Here is a 22,000-nt window from a genome sequence, read left to right as displayed (position 1 = left end):
TTTCTTCATTTGGCACAGGGACCTTAGTCAAGGCAGAGGGAATTATGAACAGTTCCAAATACCAGTAAATATTGGCACACAACTTCAGGCTTCTGCTAGAAAGCTGAACATGAAGAGGAACTTCATCTTTCAGCATGGAATGGAATGGCATGGCATGGCATCATCAAAATAAGATTAAACTTTTGGTATGTCCCAGACCTGAATCTGTATATTGCCAAGTCAAGATGTGCCATGCTGATAGACTCGTACCCAAAAAGACCAAGTGCTGTAATAAAATCAAAAGGTGCTTCAACAAAGTATTAGTTTAAGGGTGTGCACACTTATGCAACCTTATTATTTTATTTTTTTACTTTTACTTCCCTCCACCTAAATGATTTCCGGTTGTTGTTCAACTGAGCTGTACAGTTTATAGGTCAAATTAAAGGTGAAAAAGTTCTGAAATGATTTTATCATTTTTTTTTTATTTTTTTTTTACATCTATGCTTATGATGGGCAGTAAGGAGGCGATATGTTGCTTTCTCCCCACCCGTTTAACCCCCTAAATGCAGCATCACCAAAAGGGAGCACCACTGTGCTGCAGTTGTATGCCAGTTCACCTGAATTAGTCACGTTTGACGGATGGTAGTGCCCTGTGAACGCAACAGTGGGTATATTTCCACATACTAAACGTCACAGGGGCAGCATGTGTATGACCCTGGGCACTGCTTCTGCAGCTAAAGGAGGAGCAATTAAAAGTGTGGTAAAAAATTAAGCTCAACCACGTGATTTTACAAAACATTTATTCTGCAGCAGAACTGTATTGCAAAACTGGGCACCTGACATGGTGGCAGCTTAAACAAAGGATTTGCAATACCAACTTCAATACTTGTAGCTATAAGTTAGGAGTAAGGATGGGCTCCCGCGTGTTCGGATCGAACCCGCCAGGAAGCCGTCACTGCACACCGCTAATCGTAGGCAGTGAGGCATTTCTGGACCTGCAGCTGCACATGCCTATGATTTGGCGGTGTGCAGTCGCGGCTTCCTGTCAGGTTCGATCCGAACACACCCAAGCCCATTCTTAGAAGTAGATTTTACAGGGTGCTTTTTAGCCTTTTTGCCAAGTTTTCAGGTGGCTGCATGTGATGTGGTATATTATCACTGTTTTGCGTTGCTAGGAGGTCTGGACACATTGAGCTTTGCTGTGGAAAGAGAGGAAGCTAAACTGTTATCTGGCAAGGACAGCAAAAGCTGATAGCAGCTGAAAGGATCAGCAAGAGCTGTACAAAAAGGGTGTGACGGTGTTTGCAGTCTCTGAGCAGTACTATGTACAAGTCACTATGGCTCTCTACAAGTTTTATCCTGGTTTCTTTTAAAGGAGAGACTTCTATTGGTTCATGGTATTTTGGTTTTGAATGGTAATTGCAGAGATCATGTTAGGAGATATTGGCTTTTTAAAACCATCAGAGTGAGCTGTTCATTAAAATACCAGCTATGGTAACCAAATGTCTCTTGGAAGTCTTTGAAAAAGCAGCACAGAGCTGAAGGAAAAGTCCTTAGGAAAACCAAATGATTTTATTGAGTATTGTCACCACATTATAGTGTGGGTAATTCCAAGAAATACTTTCCTGCAAATCATAAATAGAGCAGAGTAGGTGATTTTTATTTAAATGTTATGCTAACAGTTTGTTAGATTTTTACCATATACTGTATAATACTATGAAGTAAACATTTTAGAATGGAGAATGAATTGATACCAGTAACAACATACCTCCCAACTTTCTGAGATGGAAATGAGGGACACCTATCGGCAAAAGTATGCAGGCATAGGACACACCCCTTGCCATGCCCCCTTAACCACTGCCATACCAGGCACTTACGCACCTACCCGCCCAAGCCAATTTTCAGCTTTCAGCACTGTCGCACTTTGAATGGCAATTGCGCGGTCGTGCGACGTGGCTCCCAAACAAAATTGGCGTCCTTTTTTCCCCACAAATAGAGCTTTCGTTTGGTGGTATTTGATCACCTGTGCGTTTTTTTTTTTTTTTTTTTTTTTGCAACAACTAAAAAAAGACTGACATTTTGAAAAAAAAATATGTTTTTATTTTTTTCTGTAAATTTTTTTGTAAATAAGTACGTTTTCTCTTTCAATTACGGGCACTGATATGGCGGCACTGATGGGCACCGATGAGATGGCACTGATGTACATCGATGAGGTAGTACTGACGGGCACAGATGAGGTGGCACTGATTGGCGGCGCTGGTATGCGGCACTGATGGGCACACATGGGCGGCACTGATGGGCACACAATGGCGGCACTGATGGGCACACCACGGGCGCACGGCATGAAATCCTGCAGGACGTCCATGGACGTCCTGTCAGGATTTCAGAACCACTTCCCGGACGTAAATCGGCCATAGGCCGGGCGGGAAGTGGTTAAAGGAGAATTGTACAAAAACATACTGTACGATTGGTTAAACCCACAAGTGCTTTTTTGCCACTACTATTCCTTTATATTGGCTCTTGGAATTTAAAAATTCAGCAAATTAGAAATCAGATGAAAGGTTTAGCACTGGAAAACACTTTTTGTTAGATAAAAAGTGCATTTTATATACATCTATATAGAACAGACCAAAATGAGGGACAAATGAGGAGTAATGAGGGACATTGCTCAAAATCAGGGACAGTTGGGAGGTATGGTAACAAGTTTGATATGAGCTAACCAATTTGGGAGTATATAAATAAACAATCCATGTTTATAGGAGATATGTGATGTGACCCTGGTCTGCAACAATGGGAGGGCATCAAAAGCCCCCCCCCCCTTCCTCTTTCAGCATGGAATGGAATGGCATCACCAGAATAAGAATAAACTTTTGGTATGTCCCAGACCTGAATCTGTATAATGCCAAGTCAAGATGTGCCAAGCTTTCCTGTGGGTTTGCTGCACTTAGCTATAGACTTCAATTATATCCTGCGGGTTTGTTGCACTTAGCCAGGAGTGAATGCAGGAGTTTTGGTGCGCTTTCATAAAGTGCACCACACCTGCATGATTTAAAATAAGTTTTTGGCAAAGCGCAGCTAACCCAGGAAAGTCGCAAATGCATTGCGCTGCAACCGCAGTGCAAGTTAACTGCAGCACATCAGTGTTAAAGCAGCTTTATAGAGGCTCAGAACAGTAAGGTTCATTTACATTTTGATTTTTGGGGGGAATGGTAAAACCCCATAATTAAACCGTGTTTTTACCATCCTGCCGCAACCACACACCCTTTAGCTGCAGTGGCCAGGGGTGTCCACAGCAGGAGTTATATACCCCGTCATGGTTGGCGTGTGTAGTACCTGCTAAGCATGACCCATTCAAATGAATGAGGAGCCTCTGCAAGTGTCCTGCAACCCTCTTGCAGTACAGCAAACAAGGGGCTAAAGCAGGTAGCATTGTTGCTTTCTCACAACCTACTTTAACCCCTTGGACCTCGCAGAAGCATACAGTTGCTGGGTGCTTGCACAGTTGCCCCATTTACTTGAATGGGTCACGATTGGCAGGCGGTAGCACCCACTAAAAGCAACAGGTTAATTCCTGCTGTGGCATGTGTAGACCTTTTGGCTGCTGCCCCAGCAGCTAAAGAAGGAAGGGATTGGGGGTGGTAAAACCACAGTGTTTTAACACTCCTCAACTTTGTGTGAATGAGCCCTAAGGGTGCCACTGCTGAATGTAACAAAGGGCTCAGTCACAAGTGTGGCAGGCACTGCTGCTCCTCTGAAAAGTATGTTGGACAGGCGGTGTGGAGGCGATATGTTACCACCTCCACCACCTGATTTAAACCCATGATTGCCGTGCAATGTACACAATTGTGACAAGTAGTACAGCAATTAGAGGTTTATATCAGGTGTGATCTTCAACTTCTCTCATGTTGTTCAGGTATATAGCCACCTCTTTAAGGTTGCCTACCCCTCCCTGCCTTAGACGAAGGGCCCATTCACACTAGAAACTGTACATCTACTGCGTGTTTTCCTTGCATGTGTGCATTTATGCGCATTTACATGAGGTTGACATGCAGTTTTCTATCTGCATTTGTCCTGTGAGGCCACTTCCTCCTTCCTTCTTTCTTTGGGCTTCTATGTGCACTGTGATGTGTTGCAGTGCATTTGCGTACAATTTTGTGTGTTTGCATTGCTGAAAAATGCAGCTTGCTCTTATTTTGACAGCACAATTTCTATGCAGTTGAAGTGCAGTCAGAAATGCAGCCAAATGTATCCCACTGTGTTAGGGGTGAATGGGCCCTAAAGATGCTGAAAAAAAATTGGTTATCTCCCAGATTAGTGGTAGAACTCATTCCACTGCAAGTCCAGCCGTATATGATTTCAGATTCAATTGTAATACATGGATCACAGTGGGTCGCTCACCGTTCCCCATTTAGAAAAGGCCTTGCACTCTTTTCACAGGGTGCAGGGCATTCTGTGGTTGGTGTAAGGAAGATAATGAAGTTGACCCTTACCTCCGCCAATCACAGGACACCTTTCATTTTGTGAAAATAATGCAGGGCCTTTCCTGGATACAGGATGTGGTCCAGGGTACAGAGAGGGACCCATTGTGATCACTACAGGCAAAACTGGAAATCTCAGTGCTGGATGTTCACTGCCAACAGGAGAGTGTGGCCTGAAGTAATTTAAGAATTGAACGAACATACGTGGCAGCCACAGATGGGGGCTCATGTTTATAAGTGATGACTTATTTTTACTGTGCAAATGTTTAAAAGTAGTTTTAGCTTGGCTTTAACGTACCGTACTTCCTCATTTCATTAATGTTCTTTCACTTGTTTTCTTGCACCCAGGTCTATGGTGCTGCTATTCAATTCTACGAACCATACCCTCGAGAAATGCTGTCTGAGAAACAGATGAAACAGCTTGGACTTTTTACAGCTGTGGACAAGAAAGTCGTGACTTCTAAAATTATCAATACCAACAAGTGCATCTGCCTGCTCTCTCACTGGCCCTTCTTTGAAACCTTTCGAAAGTTTTTAATTTTCATCTACAAGCTCTCGGTGTCTGGTCCTCACACACTTCCCATTGAAAAGTAAGTGTATAACCATTTTAAGGCCAGAGGTCATTGATGCATGGATGTCCAGACCAAATCTAGAAGTATTCGAATACATTGGTTAACGTAACAATTTTTAACATAATCTAAATTGGCTGCATAAAAAATGTTTGCAGTGCTTCTTTTTAAAGGTCATTCCAAGGCTTTTATTAGCTTATTATTCTAGTAAAGTTCCTGCTTATGTTTTTTTATTATAAGCAAAAATGGTTTCAAATGCATTTAATTTTTTAACAGCTTACAATAATTTGCACTTGTAATTTGTGTAATTTCTGTCCACTGCACCCTTCTTCTGTTATCTGCATGAGTCTCTTCTGGCAGGTTTTCCTGACACCAAAAGGTAAAATGTTTATAGGGGTGGGAGCTCCAGCACACAGCCTGTGATTGACAGCCTCCGCTGTGTGCTGTATGAAGGAGGGTGGTGTGTCCCTTCCCTCCCATCAACTCTCACTGAGCTCTGCAGAGTATAACTTCAGCCCTGTGCCCTGCTTTCTGAAACCTCAAACTGTATAAATTATCTACTTTAAGCAGCTGTAGAGGAGAGGACCACAGATAAACATGAACAACTTATGTAGGAGGATTTTTTTCATCTGTGTGTCACCTGAGAAAAGGCACTTCACTGGGAGTATGTAAGGATTTACAACCACTTTAATTTACATTCCATATATCACCCTAACCCCTACAGCCTTCTAGTTGCTTCCCTTTAAATGTCTCCCTCTGTTCCTATAAAACATAACCACTTGCCAACCAAACCAAGCCTTTTCTGGCCCTTTTTGTTTACAAGTGAAATCCTGTATTTTTGGAGAAAATATACTTTAATGAATTGTAATGCAGGAAAAAAAACTATCTAACACAATTTTTTTGGTATAATATAAAAGACCATGTTCTGTTGAGTAAACGGATGCCTAACATGTTATGCTTTAACATTGCGCACGCTTGTGGAATGGCGACAAACTATGATCCTGAAAAATCTCCATAGGCAACGCTTTAAATTTTTTACAGATTACTGGTTTATTATTGCTCTCCCTATAACATTGTGGCAATACCTCATGTGTGGTGCAAACACTGTTTACATATGCGTTTGCGACACTGCAATTATTTCTAATTATATTCTAATCTATTTTATTTATTCATTTTGTTTAAACTGTATACTGTTGCTTTCAATTTGTTTTTTTATCACTTTTATTACTGTAATAAGGAATGTAAATATACCTTGTAATATAAATAAGGGATGACAGGTCCTCTTTATGGAGAGATCTGGTGTCTATAAGACCCCACATCTTTCCTCTACCTTTAAAATCAAAAGATCCCAAAAATGTTTTGCTCTTTCGCTTTAAAAAAAAAAAAGTAAAAAATGTTTACTTCAGCTGCAGACCAGAAGTGACGTCATGACGTGGCTCCAGTCTTCCAAGATCATAGAGATGATCTGGTCTCTGTGCACTTCCATTGTCAGCTGCACAAACCGCCAGATCGTTTCTTGGCATAACAGTAAAAACGGTAAGCCAGAGAAACGGATGAGCTGCAGGAGGGGAGGGACGACCCCCTCCCTCTGCTTCTGAAAGTGACCCATCGGCTAATTAGCCGCTCAGACCGCTTTCATGAGAGAGCCAATTGCCGGCTAAAATGAAATTAACCCCAGTAAACCTCTTGCAAGCCGCAACGTATATATACTTATTAGCGGTCGGCAAGTGGATAATAAGCGGTGAGCTGGCAGGCTTGTTTGTAAATAAATCAGTATGAATAGCTGCAATAGACATAGGAAACCTATCGGAGGGAATTGGGCCAAGATATTTCAGTGACAGTGCAGTCTCAGCAACTAGAACGTAAAAGAATGCTCTCCTTGTATGAAGTATCATCGTTCTGAGAAACCTAAACCTACGTGCTTCAGGTAAGGAGAATTGGTAGCAGGTTTGTTGCCTCCATTGAAAGGGCAAATCTTTTATTATTGATCTTTTGGAAAGTAATGTGACACTAAACAATATCCTTATTCTCCAAATATAATCCATGCACATCCACTTTTTAATTGCCCTGTAATTTTATTTTTCATAAAATTATATCTTGCTGTTTTTTTCTGCCTCCTTGCAACCTCCTCTGTCGGTTCCCAAACCTCTTCTTCGCCTCTCACTTCCATTCAGTTTGAACTAGCACGTTTGTTGCGGTCATTTGAACTGCTCTATGCTCTCTAATCCTCCCAAAGTGCATAGTCCCTAGTTTATCTTGCGAACAAGCAAAAGAGGGTGGCTACATTCCTGCATACAGTGGGGACCATGGAAAACAAATGTTGTAATCTTTGTAATTGGAAGTCCGATCACAGCAGCAAATAGAACAGATTTGGTGGAAAAGGCGAAAAAGTAGTTTTTTGAGTTCAGGTTACTTTTTTTTTTTTTTTTTTGAACAGAGTTTAGTGTTACTTTAACCATGCAATTATTTTCTCAACTCGCCTTTCAGGACAACCTTGGAGAGAGCGCAGCTCCGCCTCTTTAATTAGGAAACGCATGCAGACCTTTAAATCCCTCCTCTTCCACCATGGCCTCAGTTATTGTGTTTCCTCCGCCATGGTGGAAGTGCATGCTGTGAACCAGAGGAGCTGCGCTCTCTCTAAGGGGTGAGGGAGTAGGCTTAACAAAAAAGAGAATCTAAAGCGCTAGCCAAAAGTGAAAATATGAAGTGAAAAATATATATATAAATATATAAAAATGTTCAATCAAGCAAACTTCTGCTCAAATCTAAAATTGTGCTAACGACAAAGTGGTATGAATAAATAAATGGGTAATGAGCGCAATATGCACTACACCATGTAAGTCAGCAAAAAAATTATAAAACGTGCAAACGAACCATGTGCAAAATAATAATCAATTAATACATGAATAATGAAACCACCACTTAAATAATGTGCCCAAACACTAGAAACTAGAACCTAAATCAACAATGTCCAAAATGTAAATAAAGAAATTCCATCCATAAAGCAACTGTCAAAGGAAGTTGATAATATGATGATAGGGATGAGTCTTCACAAACGCCGACAAAAAGGCCTTCCCTGCCAAAAAGAAACAACCTGTTTAAAAATAATTTTCGTCCTCTTCAACAGTCCTACAAAAATAGAGAAGATGACAAAAAACGCTGGGTTCCACAAAGGGGTAGGGGAAGAGGAGGAATTCTATTCAGATCTCCCACAGACCAAACCCCAAAAGGCAAATGACAACCTGACTCCAGTGGGGGGAAGATTGTCCGCCTTCCTTCCTCAATTGAAACCAAATGGCCAAAAGTCCCTTTGTAAAAAACATCATTGCACAAGGGTACAGTTCTCAAAATGCCCTACAAGCAGGTTTTATGTTACAGCCCTACCAAGGGATCAGGAAAAAGCTTCCGCTATGATGAGCGTGTTAAATGATCTGATCCAACAGGAAGTAATTGTCCAGGTCCCAAAACAGGAGGGAAGAGGGTTTTACTCCCATATATTTCTAGTAAAAAAGCCCTCAGGCAAATTTCGCCTAATTCTGAATCTGAAGATCCTGAACAGGTCAATACGGTACAAGCACTTTTGCATGGACACTATTCATTCCATAACAAAGTTAACACCGGAATGCTTCATGGCATCCCTGGATCTAAGAGACACTTACCTACATGTACCAATAGCTCAGGCCTCCCAACGGTTTCTTCACTTGGCTATCAATCTAGGGACCTCAGTCTGGCATCTACAATTCAGGGCTCTGTCTTCCCCCAGGATTTTCACAAAGGTGATGGCGGAAGTCCTGGAACCTCTGAAACTGAGAAGGATCTCGGTTGTCCCATATTTGGACGACCTGCTATTCTTTGCAGATTCCAGAGATCAGGTTGTGACAAACCTCCAGATGTCGCAGACTCATCTCAAGAGTCTAGGGTGGCTTTTAAATCTAGAGAAGTCAAATCTAGATCCCGCACAGGAGATGAGGTTTCTGGGTTACACCATAAATTCAGTCCTTCAAAAAGTATTTCTCCCTCAGGAAAAGATGGAAAAGGTCTATGCCGCAGTGAGTCCGATTCAATCTTTCAGTGTCAATACGGTCAGCCATGGCAGTACTGGGCCTCCTCACGGCTTCGATTCCTGCTGTGCAGTGGGCGAGATTACACTCCAGACCCCTCCAGAGGAACATCTTACAAGTTAGGTCACACCAGGAGTCGCTGGAAAAGCGTTTCAAACTAACATCGAAAGTAAAACGGGTACTCTGGTGGTGGAGGGATTCTTCAAAACTTTCTTGGGGTCTCTCATGGGTCCTTCATTCAGAAAAACGTCTGACAACAGACGCAAGTTCCTGGGGTTGGGGAGCCCATCTGGACAGGCAAACCGCACAAGGGTCTTGGTCCAAAGCGGAAGCAAGGAAGTCGTCAAACTGGCGAGAGCTAAAAGCCATTTTTATGGGTCTCCTGGCCTTTCAACAGATGGTGAAGGGGCATCATGTGCAGGTCCTGTCAGACAACACAACAGCAGTAGCCTATGTGCTCAAACAAGGCGGAACCAGGAGCCAAGGTCTGATGGAACTAGCCAACCAGTTATTGTCCTGGGTGGAGCTAAACGTGACTTCCCTGTCAGCAGTTCACATAACAGGATCTCAAAATCTGCTAGCAGACCTTCTAAGCAGAAGGAGAGTGGTGGAGGTAGAATGGAGTCTGAATCAGGAGATATTCACAATGATCTCCAAAGACTGGGGACATCCTCAAGTGGACCTCTTTGCCAGCCAGTAAGACTCAAAGGTCCAGGAATTCTTTTCTCTCCACAGAGGAGACCAGGCGATAGGCATAGATGCTCTAGCTCACCCATGGAATTACCAGCTGTGTTACGCCTTTCCCCCCTTTCCCTTAATCCCGCTAGTTCTAAGGAAATTCAGAGAAGAAAATACCAACCTAATCCTGATTACTCCCTTTTGGCCAAAAAGACCGTGGTTTGCAACAGTATTAAATCTGGCCGTTAAACCTCCATGGAGGCTACCACCCAGAAAGGACCTCCTAACACAGGGCCCTGTGTTTCATCCAGAAGCAGACAGGTTACACCTGAGCGCTTGGTTTCTGAGGAAGACCTGCTAAAAGCCAAAGGATTGTCAGACAAAGTCTACTAGAAAAGAAGTGACTAGGGCTATTTATCTTAAAGTATGGAAGAAGTTCAACTCTTGGTGTTCTTCCAAAAACCTTCAAACCAAAAGTGTTTCAGTTCTGGAGTTTCTCCATGAGGAAATGGAGAAAGGACTTGCAGCCAGAACCTTAAAAACGCAGGTAGCAGCTCTTTCAGTTTATTTGGAAAAGATTCTGTCCAGAGAACCTTTGATTTCTAGATTTTTTTTAGGGCACTTGCTCAAAACAGACCTGTGACCCTCAAAGTTTTCCCTAGTTGGGACTTGTCTATTGTTTTGCAGGGTCTCACGGGAGCTCTGTTTGAACCTTTTAGAAGATATTTCTTTGAAAAATTTCATTCTCAAAACAATTTTCTTAGTTGCCATTACATCAGCAAGACGAGTTGGCGAGCTCCAAGCTCTGGCCATTACAGAACCTTTTCTAAGGATCTTTCCAGACCGTTTGATCCTTCAGACGTATCCCGCCTTCCTTCCAAAAGTATCATCAACTTTTCATCGGTCGCAAGAAATAATTCTACCCACTTTTTCTTCAATTCCTACTAATGCAGGGGAAGAAGCTTTTCATACATTAGATGTGAAAAGGTGCCTGATACAGTTTCTTGCAGTCACTAAAGAATTCAAAAAATCCAATGCTCTGTTCGTAACATTTTCAGGTCCCCGGAAAGGGAAAAAAGCTTCCAAGAGTACGCTAGGAAGATGGCTGAGACTTGCAATTATAGAAGCCTATAAAGCCAAAGGACAAGTGCCTCCCTCAGGTATTGCTGCACACTCAACAAGATAAACTGCAGTTTCCTGGGCCGAAAGGGCCGGTGCTACACCCGAGCAGATTTGCAAGGCTGCCACCTGGTCCAACTACTCAATGTTTTACTCACTATAGGTTGGACTTGCTGTCTGCCGCAGATCAAGCCTTTGGCAGGAAGGTACTGCAAGCAGTAGTCCCACTCTAGGGTAAGTTACTTGTTTATCCTCTCCAAGGTTGTCCTGAAAGGCGAGTTGAGAAAGACTTAGTTAGACTTACCGGTGATGGTATTTCTAAGAGCCTTTCAGGACAACCGCTTCTTCCCTCCCTAATGTATCCTAAAAGTAGTAATAATAGTTAAAATCTGTCATGGTGTTGTGGTTTTCTGTGCTTTATTTTCCAGTGAGTCGGAGACCTCAATAACTGAGGCCATGGTGGAAGAGGAGGGATTTAAAGGTCTGCATGTGTTTCCTAATTAAAGAGGCGGAGCTGCGCTCTCTCCAAGGTTGTCCTGAAAGGCTCTTTGAAATACTGTCACCGGTAAGTCTTAAGTCTTTTTTGTATATAAATCTCAGAATATTTACTCAGTCTCACAATAAGGAGAATGGTATGAAAAAGTTAAGTGGATGTAAACCCTGACATATACCCAATGAAGTGAAGTGAACAACCTGATGATACAGATGATACACAGAGATGAAACAAATCTCCCTACATAAGTTTTACATGTATATCTGCTGTCTTGAGCATTATATATTCTTTAGAAAGTGGTTTATGTTCGATTTTTCTCTTCATGTTCAGCACTGCAGTGAAGCCTGAGCAAACAGCCGGGACAGCTGATTAAAGGAAAGGCACACACCCCCTCTCCTCATAGGTAGAGACTTTCTGAACTGTTTGAATTGTTCAGCACTCTTATATAGCATCCTCCCCAACACAAAACTCGGGCTGCTTTTATCTGTTGGCGGAGAACTTGTCAGAAGTTATCAGGCTCATAACAGAAGAACAGAGCAGGAAACTGCTATGTGATATAGTGCTTTTAAGAGAAATAAGAAAACACTGCAGATATGTGCCCAGCTAAAATGTCATGAATTATGTTTACATCTACTTTAAAGCAAGTGTGGAATTACTTTTTTTTTTTTTTTTTATGCAATAGGACTTACTGTGTTTTTTTTTTTTTCAGACATATTTCACACTTCATGCACAATGTTCCTTTCCCATCACCTCAAAGGCCAAGAATCCTTATGCAGGTAACTGTTTTGTATGTACTTGGCTTTAAATCTTGCACATAATGTCTGTAGTCCTAAAGGTACACTACAGTCAGAATTGAAAGTTAAATCATGAAATGCATACAGGAAGTTCAGAATTTTTAAAAAGTCCATCCATGTGCAGTTCAGTGTGCACATGGTACTTCAGTGTGCTTAAAGTACTCGTAAGATAATAAGGCCTCTTACCAGACCACCATTATCTCAAATTTTAGAGCTCACGTGGGTTAGTGTAGCTTAGAAAAGCCGATGCTCTCAACCTTGGATCTCCACTCAAATCGGTGACCCCAGCAGCCAGGATTAACAGCGACGTGTCCAGCACATCCTCTGACCTCAGCCAGCACTCTTTAATCAAACTCAAGACACGCGTCCATACAAAAGGAGGAGAAATCTCATAATGCATAATCCAATTTATTCAATAAATTATTTCACTTACTTGAGTTCCAACAGCAATCGTTTGGCAGAAAACTATAACAACCTTAGCCGTGGTACCATCCAGCCAGCTCTGTCTGATGGGTTTCTACGTAGAAGGCATCCTCTGGGATTGGAGACTGGTGTGTGTTTCAACCTGCATATAAAATTGATGATCATTATCTGCTTGGTATAATTGGTTAATCATACACCTGACTTTAATCCTTCAAAATGCATGACTTTTTATTAATTTACAAAATGCAAATTGAGCGAACAGAAAAATAATCTAATTCAAAATTTGGGTGCAACTACCCTTTGACTTTTAATTCAGCATCACTTGCACTCACAAGAGGCAGGTATAATACAGGCTCTTCATTAAGTTAATGTCTGGGGGGTCTGTCCGTGTGCTCCTCGTGCGCTGGGTAGGCTGGATGTCTCACGCTGTAGGGTAAGGAAGCTGTGAACAGAGGCAGCGCACGAGGATCACACGGACAGACCCCCCAGCCATTACCATAATGAAGAGCCTGTATTATACCTACCTCTTGTGAGTAACCCAATATGGGGGCCATAATAAATTGTACCTAATACTACACTTGGTGGTGCTTCTTTCTCTTTTTACTACAGAGTGGACTGCGCTCTGGATCAGTGGCTGACACGAGTGTATGGACTTCCTTCATGAGACTTTCTCAAAAACATTTTAAAAACTTTTCTGATCTTTACTTGTGTGTTTGCCGTTGCGCCTACTACCCAGTTTTGCCTGCATTTTAGAAGAGTACAGACACATACAACCATTCACTTGTATGACAGGCTGTACATGCAACTTGTGGATGCCTGGATGAGGGAAAGTGCTGGGGATTTTATGTCTGAGAACTTTGGAGCTAATAAACATCTGTGTGCATGAGGCATTAGTCAAGCTTTTTTTTTTTTTTTTTCTTTCCTACTACCCAAGTTGATTACTGAGGCCAACCTACACTGAGTAAAGCAAGCTTGGTAGGGGAGAGAGGGTGGCACAGAGCTTGACCATCATTTAAAAAGTTGAGATTGGTGGACAAGTTAAGCAACCTAGATTTTTGGATCTACTGGCTGTATTGACACATGGTTTTCCATGTAGATAACATGTATGTTTTACATTTTTTTCATCATATGACCAGTATACTTAGTCCAGGTTTGTGACACGTGTTTTACTTAAGCACAAAGTTTAAAAATGTCCAAGTGATAACTTATTGACTGGACATTTATAAAATTTGTTTCTGACCAAAAATATTACCTGCATAGCACATGTACAGCATGTGGTGATCTTATGTAGACCTTTGTTTTATGTTTTCTTGCCAACTGTTCTTCTTTTGTAGTTTTACCCTTTTAATTGTAAGTTGCAACTACACTTCTATATACTAAAATATTCTAACTAGACAGTTTGTAGGAATATCAGCAGTACAGGGAGGTTGTTTTTTTAGGTATGGATTGTTTAAAATAATAATTTGCCTTTTGTCCTTTTGCAGCTGTCGGCACATGATGCATTGATTCTCTCCCAGCCCGTGTCAACTCCATTGCCACTCAGGTAGCCTTTTAATGAAAGACTAATTTGTATTTTTGTATTTGTCATAACACTTTAAATACATTCAGATTAAAGCTAGTTTTATAACCTAAGTTAGAAACGCATTTGTTGAAATATGAGTCATTCATTTCAGGTAAGCTACCATAAATATGGTTATTAAAAACCATGAATTATCTTGATGAAAAGGATCTTCACTTCTTAATCTAAAATTGCCTCAAAACATAAGCCCATAACATTTAAAGTGCATCTAGGGTCACAATGTGAAATCATTTCTACACGTCAACATTGCATTTAAATTATTTCTAGCCTTCTCATAATAATCTGAATGATCTTAAAGGGTCACTAAAGGAAAAAAATATTTTTTGCTGAAATGACTGTTTACAGGGTATAGAAACATAATTGTTAACTGATTCCTTTTAAAAATGATTAAAAATAGATAAAAAACAATCATATAATGTACCTACAGTTTAGTTTCGTTTTTGCTGTTGTTTCCTGGTTCTCTGATGTACAGAGACAGAGAGCCAATAGAGGGCAGTGAAGGATTTGCAAAACGAAACTGGATTGGTGCTGAGGGGTTTTAGACACATCTCCTTGATTAGTCACCACAGTGAGAAATCTCCCAGTACTGTGGTGATCAGGAAACAGACAACCAGGAAGTGACCAGAACAGAGAGGAATTACAGCAACATCAAAGCAAAAACGAACAATGAGGACATTAAACCAGGACTGCAGTAAGGTAAAGGAAACTATTTAGCTAAAAAAAAATTCCTTTAGTGACCCTTTAAGTTTGTAAACTTAGTTTGTGAAGAATCCAACATATTTACTGCCTGGAACTCTGTGACATGTATTCATTATGCACTGTTGATGGGCACTGCTGTGTCACAGGATTCAAAGAGCCTGCTGGAGGGAGGCATTGGCAGTCAGTACAGGAATCACTGCTTGCAGGCAGCAATGCACCATGGGATATATAGTCCTTTAGAAATTGAAAGTAAACAGAGGATAAACTGCAAAAAATGCAGGAATTTAGGAAGTTGTGGAGAGAGATGCCAGCAGATGCGCAGAACTCACAACGTGAAAAGAGATTTTTCAGGTAGGATTATATTGAATTGTCAAAAATACATTTCTCTTTCGTTTGACACAGCGCTTCCATTTTCCTGACCATATGGTTTTAGTACCACTTTCAGGAGTAGGACATTAGGCAGAAAAAAAGAACACAGTACCACCTATGGGCTGTTAGTAAACAACCTCCTCTTTGCTATAGGCAACTCCTTTTTTTTCTGCCTAGTGTTAGGAGTTAAGGGTTAGCTTTCTACTGGGACCCGTGGTTCTGTAGTTTTTTCCATTTTTTTTTTTTCCTTTTCTTTTTCTATTTTGGAATTTTTACCTGTTGAGACCCTCGATCAATAGCTGGGCCGACCGAAAGGCTGGACAATCTAGGTCCTGAAGGTCCTCCCTATCTGGCAAGCACCTTAGCTATGTGCTGGGTCGGCTGCTACAGAACCATCCTGGAATAGAGCAGATGGGTCTTAACATCTCTCTGGGACACATACGACCGAGCACCTGACATCCATGTCAGTGTTCCTTTGGCCGACAGCCCCCCTTCACCTCCTAGGGAGAGGAGTCTGTCTTGGGCGTGTTACTGTGATGGATAGGTTGAACATCTTCATATCATGGACTCTAATACAACCACCATGCCCCTAATGAATGTGTGCGTATGTATAACTGCTAAGTTTGGTTTCCCTGTTGCCTTTACTATTGCAGGCAGGGTATACTCTGCGGCCCCCCTAATGGCCAGCATACTATGTGAGGCTGCCCGTGGGTTTGCATAGCAAACGAGTATGCAAGGAACCTACAGTAGCCTTCCTTTTCCCAAGTACCTCAGTTGTTGATCCAGGTCAAGTAAGGCTGCTCGCACCCTCTAAGCTGGTCGACGGGCCCTCCAAGGTGTGAAGGTTTGTCATCGTTGCGCATGGGTTTGCACCACTAATGGGTTCGCAGATTTCTTTTGTTGGCATACACTATAGGGTTTCTTACGATTAGTCCAGATTAGATGTTTTTAGAAGAGATAGGCTTCCTAGAAGCATGATACTTCAGTCCCCAGCACAAAGATGTTCTGGAGTTTTTACTTCAACCTGCTTACGGTTCTGAAGACGGAAGAGGAAAGGCCATGAATTGCTTTTGTGAAGGTTCCAATGTTAAGATGGAATCCATCTATTCTGGGGTGGCCTCCCTTTTATAAGGGGGATTTCCTGGTCTCCATAGACATCAAGGACGCATACTTACATGTGCCACATCTGTACAGGACGCAAGTGCGCTTCTGCTCTTTGTGGCGAGGGATTCACTTTATCATTTTGTGATGCTCCCCTTTTGATCTGACCTCTACTTCCCGGGTGTTTACCATTGCTGAGACAGAGAATTGCCAAGATAGACTATCTGGACTCCCTTCTCCTTCAAACAGAGTCTCGCTGTGTTCTGATGTGGCGAGACAGTGTGGCGATCACCATGTGTTCAGCTGGGTGTTGAGACTTAAGAAGTCTTCTCTGACCCTGACCAGGCGTCTTGAATATGTGGGGTTAATTCTTGACTTGATAACATGCCTAGGTGTTCTTCCTGCGTCACAAGCTCAGAAACTTCAGTCCCGTTGCTGCTGTCTCACAGGTGATCCCTGCATTTTTGCATGCAGGTTCTGGGCCTCATGGTGTCCACCTTTCAAGGTGTTCCATATGAGGGTCCTACTGTGTGGACAACTATATTCACATGGGACGCTTGGCCAGGACCTCCCTTCTCTGGTGGCTTTGGTCTCCATTTCTTTCGGGCCAGGAAAGTAATTTCTCCCAGCCCTTCAGGTGGTGGTCGCAGTGGATGCTAGTATGTGCAACTGGGGGGAAATTCTGGCTCTGCGGTCAGTCCAGGGCTGTTGGAGTCTTGGCTACTACCTATTCTTGCCTTTGGAGTCATAGTCAATCGGATATTGTCTATCCCTTTGGATGGAGCTTCTTTGAGGGCCAGGTTTCTGCCCTTGTGATATTCTTTTAAGGCCCTTTGGCCACACACTCCTTGATTTGAACCTTTTTATTTAAGTTCGGCATGAACGATCTGTTGCTGACGCAGTTCCTGAACCTGGTGGTGTCTAAGTCCCTCTTGAATGAGGACATTGTTCTTCCTTCTTAATGTCCACACCCTTGAAATCTTAATATGGTTGCTCCTTGGATGTGGTCTGGGCAGCTTGTATGTATATGTTTGCTACGGCCTCCTTCCTGAGGTCCGATTCTTTTTGTAAAATAAACAGTAAAATATAAAAACTTTAAAAACTAAAAAGTCCAAAGTTCAATATGAAACTGTAGCAGCGCTACTTCCAGACCAACGTCTGAAACACTTCTATATGTCCAAAAAAATATAGGAAATCGGATGATAGTGCAAATGGATAGATAAGTAGAAAGAGATTCTTCAATCAGTGCTCCTTTTACCAGAGGGGGCGTTCACCACGTGGGGGGAAAACTCCCCTTATGGGGATGCACTCACCACAAATATGGATATAAAAAGCCTTGAATATATATCTCTGCGTATCCCCTGGATGCTGCACTCTCCACCAGCCAATGTGTTTTATGTTCACTCAAACCGCCGTCACATAAAAATAGAGGGAACTCATATAGTGTGATATTTTTAAAAAAACAGATTTATTGAGCCCCACACACATGGGTGCTAACAGTTTTTTTTCAGTCCTACCTTCCGCAAGTGGATCAAAATGAATGATCAATGGCCGGTAGCCCAAATTAAACTTGGTGGGACTCTATCTACTACCCTCCTTATTGAATAGGGCATAAGACAGGGATCCCCTCTCTTCCCAGCCTTGTTTTCCCTTATGGTGGAGCCCAATGCCTCGGCCATCCTGTCCTCTGATGCAGTTCGAGGGATACGGGACGGATCCCTGGAGGAAAAGTTGTTCCTTTATGCTAATGATTTCATTATTTTCCTTTTGGGGCCCTGGGCTCTCTGTGTGGCATTGGACTTGCTATCACATTTTTTTTCTAGGACTGGGTTGAAGGTAATTGGCAGCAGGATCCACTGGGAGGATCAGGGATTTGTCCCACACTAGTATTGGACCCACTGCTACCACTATGCTGGGCAGAAAAGATCATGTACTTAGGAGTGTATATTTCACTTGGAGCACAGGATTTTTGTAAACTAAACTGAAAACCTGGGCCAATCTTACTTTGACATTAATCAGGAAAATAAATTTGCTGAAAATGAAACTACTTCCACCCCTGCTATATGTTATGCGCCGATCCCCAAGTGGATTTTTAAACAATTTACCTCTGATGTTATTAGTTTACTCTGAGGGTCCTGCCCCCCTAGGTTTCCACCATCTCTACTTCAGAGGCCCTGTACTCAAGGCGGTCTCACCTCCCCCACTTTATTTATTTTTATTCTACTCTGTGGCTGCCATGCTTTCACATGCACACAATTGGCTAGTCTCTGACACTCCTAACTCTAACTCTTGCCCTGGAAGCTACAATTTTGGGTTCCTACAAAATTTTGCGCGATGTTCCTTTATGGGGTGTCAAAGCCCCCCACCCCCTCATGATTTCTATTGAAGCCTGTTCTTAGAGCATAGGCCTCAACAATTCTCGCTGCAGGAAATCCTTCCAGACAATATTCTCCAAATTCTCCGCTATGGCTGAACCAATTTCTTCATACCTGACCCCTCTGTGTGGGCCACTCATGGAATCCATTACTTGACCCATCTATGTGGTGGCGGCATATTGCAGGCATTTGACCAGCTTACATCCCAATTTGCTTTGCCCAACTTCAACTTTTTGCTTAATGCCTATAATACACAGTTTGGGATCTCCCCTCTGACCAGTCACCAATCTGACATAGAATCGTTCCTTTGGGACAATGCTCTTAAAAAGCATAATCAAGTATTTATAAGGCCCTACAGCCGACTGTTCATCGGGGTCTGGAGGGCCTCCGTACATTTTGGCTGACGGAACTGTCAGAGCTGGACATCGAGGATTGTGAGGACATTTGGGATTATCCCTTCTCCCACTTGGTCTCTTACAGGGACAGGTTGGTTTACTGTAAAATACTCCATAAGTATCACTTCACACCATCGAGACTACACAAGATTTATCCAAATTGCCCATTGTGGTGTTGGCATTGCCAAGCTGATCCGGACAATTATCTACACATGATCTGGTGCTGCCCTCCCTACTTGTATGCTGGTTGAGAATCCTACGGTTTATCACTGACGTAACCACTTGGTGTGCGCCACAAAAGGCAGATCCTTGGGCTGGTAAATGCTTTAGCTCCCTCTAGAACCTTTTGCACTCTATTGACTTTGCTCCTATTCTTTGCTCGGAAAATAATAGTACTCAAATGGAGAGCTTCCTCTGTCCCCACCTTAAACATGTGAAAGCCGTTGGTTAATTTGGACATTCCTTTAAACAAAGAGATGTACAGGCGGTCCCCGGGTTACAATCAAGATAGGGTCTGTAGGTTTGTTCTTAATTTGAATCTGTAAGTCGGAACAGGTCCATTTTTTAATTGTAGCTCCAGCCAAAAAAAAAATTTACGCTTTTTGGATAGTATAGGGAAAAGTTAACACCCATGTAATGTTTGTTTTGCTGTCTGTGCCCCTGTTCAGAAGATTTCACCTCACTTTCTAACCCAATGACAATTGCATTTTGAAAATTTTGGGTTGTTGCGGAAACAAGCCTTGGTGATGAAGCTTCAGTGGAGGTACCCTTTTCCCATAATAACTCCTACAAAGGAAAAAAACAACATTTAGAAGGGAAATCTAAGGAAAAGGTTGGTGAACCAACAATGCACTAGCTTAAAAAAAACTATTTAGAAAATAAACAAACCTTTAAAACCCCTTTTAAGCTTTCCATACTTTGTGGATTCTATGGGAAGGAGGTAATTGATCACTCACTGATGGAACAGGTGTACTGAACACTCTCATTACTGAATGTACATTCCATGTACAGGAGCACTTGTAGTCCTTATTTCTTTGCAGCAAGTTTGGGGTGTTAAGGTTCAATGTTTTTCTTTACTGCGAGTTTTTTTTTTTTTTTTCATGAGCAGGGGTATGCCCGGAGTCTCAGTAATTAGACCTCTTTCAACATAAAACAATAAAGTTTGAAAACAAAAAAGTTTTCTTGTATTGCTGCATTAAGACAAACAACCTTCTCTGTGCAGCTTTCCCCTTAGGCTTCATTTCCACTGGCGTTTTTACAGCCACTTTTCTGAGCGTTTTTTACAGCTTAAAAACGCCTGTCCATGTTATTCTATGGCATCATGCCCACATAGGCGTTTTTGAGCTGCAAATGGCATAGGCGTTTTTGAGCTGTAAAAAAAATGCGGGACCAGGGAGTTCTGTGGCTCCAGCAATAGAGCTGTAAAAACGCCAGACATTAAACGTGCAAAAACGCTACCACAGCGTTTTTGAGCTTACAAAATAAACATGGACAGGCGTTTTTAAGCTGTAAAAAGGCTAAAAAAAGTGGCTGTAAAAACGCCAGTGGAAATGAGCCCTTCTAGTTACCTGAACCCGATCAAGATCCAGCGCTGTGCAAGGGAGTAGTGGTACTCTCGACTCTCTCTGTCCTCATTGGACAGAGAGGCTTGAGCCATAGGGGAGGGGGGGTAGTGGGGGGGGGGGCAGGGCCGAGCTGTGCGTCAATCGACACATTGAGTGCAGCTTGGGATTGAGCCTGTTCAAGTGACTCCATAGCAAGTGGCTTGCTATGGGGGCTCTCAGCAGGGGCGAGGGGCAGAGAGTGCTAAGGGGGGGGGGGGGGGCTAGAAAAGGAAGATCAGGGCACCTCTGTGGCCAACACCTATTTAAGGGGCAATTGCAGTTTAGTAGTTTCAAGTTCTGTAAGTCAAAAGGTTGTGTTTTTAGCACACTGCTTTGAAAATGGGAGGTGAAAATGGGTTAAAGTTTCTTACCACTGTGATTTACAAACTGTTTAACTTGCCAGTTAGTTTAAGTACAATCTTTATAGTTTTTTAGATACTATTGCATTTTGACCATAAAGGGGCTGATCAGCTTCTGTTTTTTCCCCCTCTAAAGTAATTGGTTGGTGTGCTAGTGCAGTAATGTTTACATTGTATTTTAAAGAAGCAATTATTTTTTACCATTAAATTATGCAAAGTGCGTACCTAGCTGGCATAAAGATGCACTATGAATAAACATTTTGAAAAATGATGATAAAGTGTATTTCCATCCAAAACTTTATTTTAGATAGGAGGAGTTAAAAGCTTTTTGTTTCCAGTGTTGTCCAGGGCTCAGTTTTAGAGCGTACTGTTTACTGTCACAAGCCTTCCCCATTCTGTTTTAAAATTTTGTCTGGACATATACAGCAAAATAAAGTGCACCTGTATATGAAAAATATGTATCAAAATTGTGATTGATAACTTGATTATAGGCCATTTCTGAAAAAAAATCAATATTAATGGTATGGGTTGAGCTATATCCATTTGCCAGTGATGATATTCCTATATATTTTGTGTATTTTCAAGATATAAATTATATTTGAAGCCCAATGGGGGGGACTGTGAGCCACTCAAAAGACCACAGCAGTTGTTCTGACTTGTTCTGACTTGGTAAATTGAACACAATAAGTCTTATTTTTTTAAATAAGTATTTAATGCTAGCTACCATATTTTTATCTATTATCACAGATTCCCTTTAATCAGATGTTAAATCCAAAAGCAAACCTTATATTGCAGCTTACTAAATTTTAGAGGTGGTGGCTGCATTTGTTTTATTTTGAAGTCGCTTTTGGCTTTTTTCACTTTGTTCTGGCCAAGAAGTCTGTTTTTTTTTTTTTTTTTTAAGAACAAGCTCTCCTGCTGATGT

General features: G+C 41.9%; 1 protein-coding gene across 3 annotated transcripts in view; it reads left to right on the top strand.

Moving 5' to 3' along the window:
* Positions 1–22,000, top strand: part of DENND4C (DENN domain containing 4C) — a 210,200-nt gene that overhangs the window by 77,707 nt on the left and 110,493 nt on the right. For all 3 annotated transcript variants that reach the window (XM_040359890.1, XM_040359872.1, XM_040359881.1), the window contains exons 6-8: positions 4,806–5,047; positions 12,087–12,153; positions 14,079–14,137. In XM_040359890.1, coding sequence (XP_040215824.1) covers positions 4,806–5,047; positions 12,087–12,153; positions 14,079–14,137 — 368 coding nt within the window. The remainder of the gene's footprint in view (positions 1–4,805; positions 5,048–12,086; positions 12,154–14,078; positions 14,138–22,000) is intronic.

The sequence above is a fragment of the Rana temporaria genome, chromosome 1, assembly GCF_905171775.1.
Source record: "Rana temporaria chromosome 1, aRanTem1.1, whole genome shotgun sequence".
NCBI classification, from domain to species: domain Eukaryota; kingdom Metazoa; phylum Chordata; class Amphibia; order Anura; family Ranidae; genus Rana; species Rana temporaria.
This window is presented reverse-complemented; position numbering and strand designations above follow the sequence as displayed.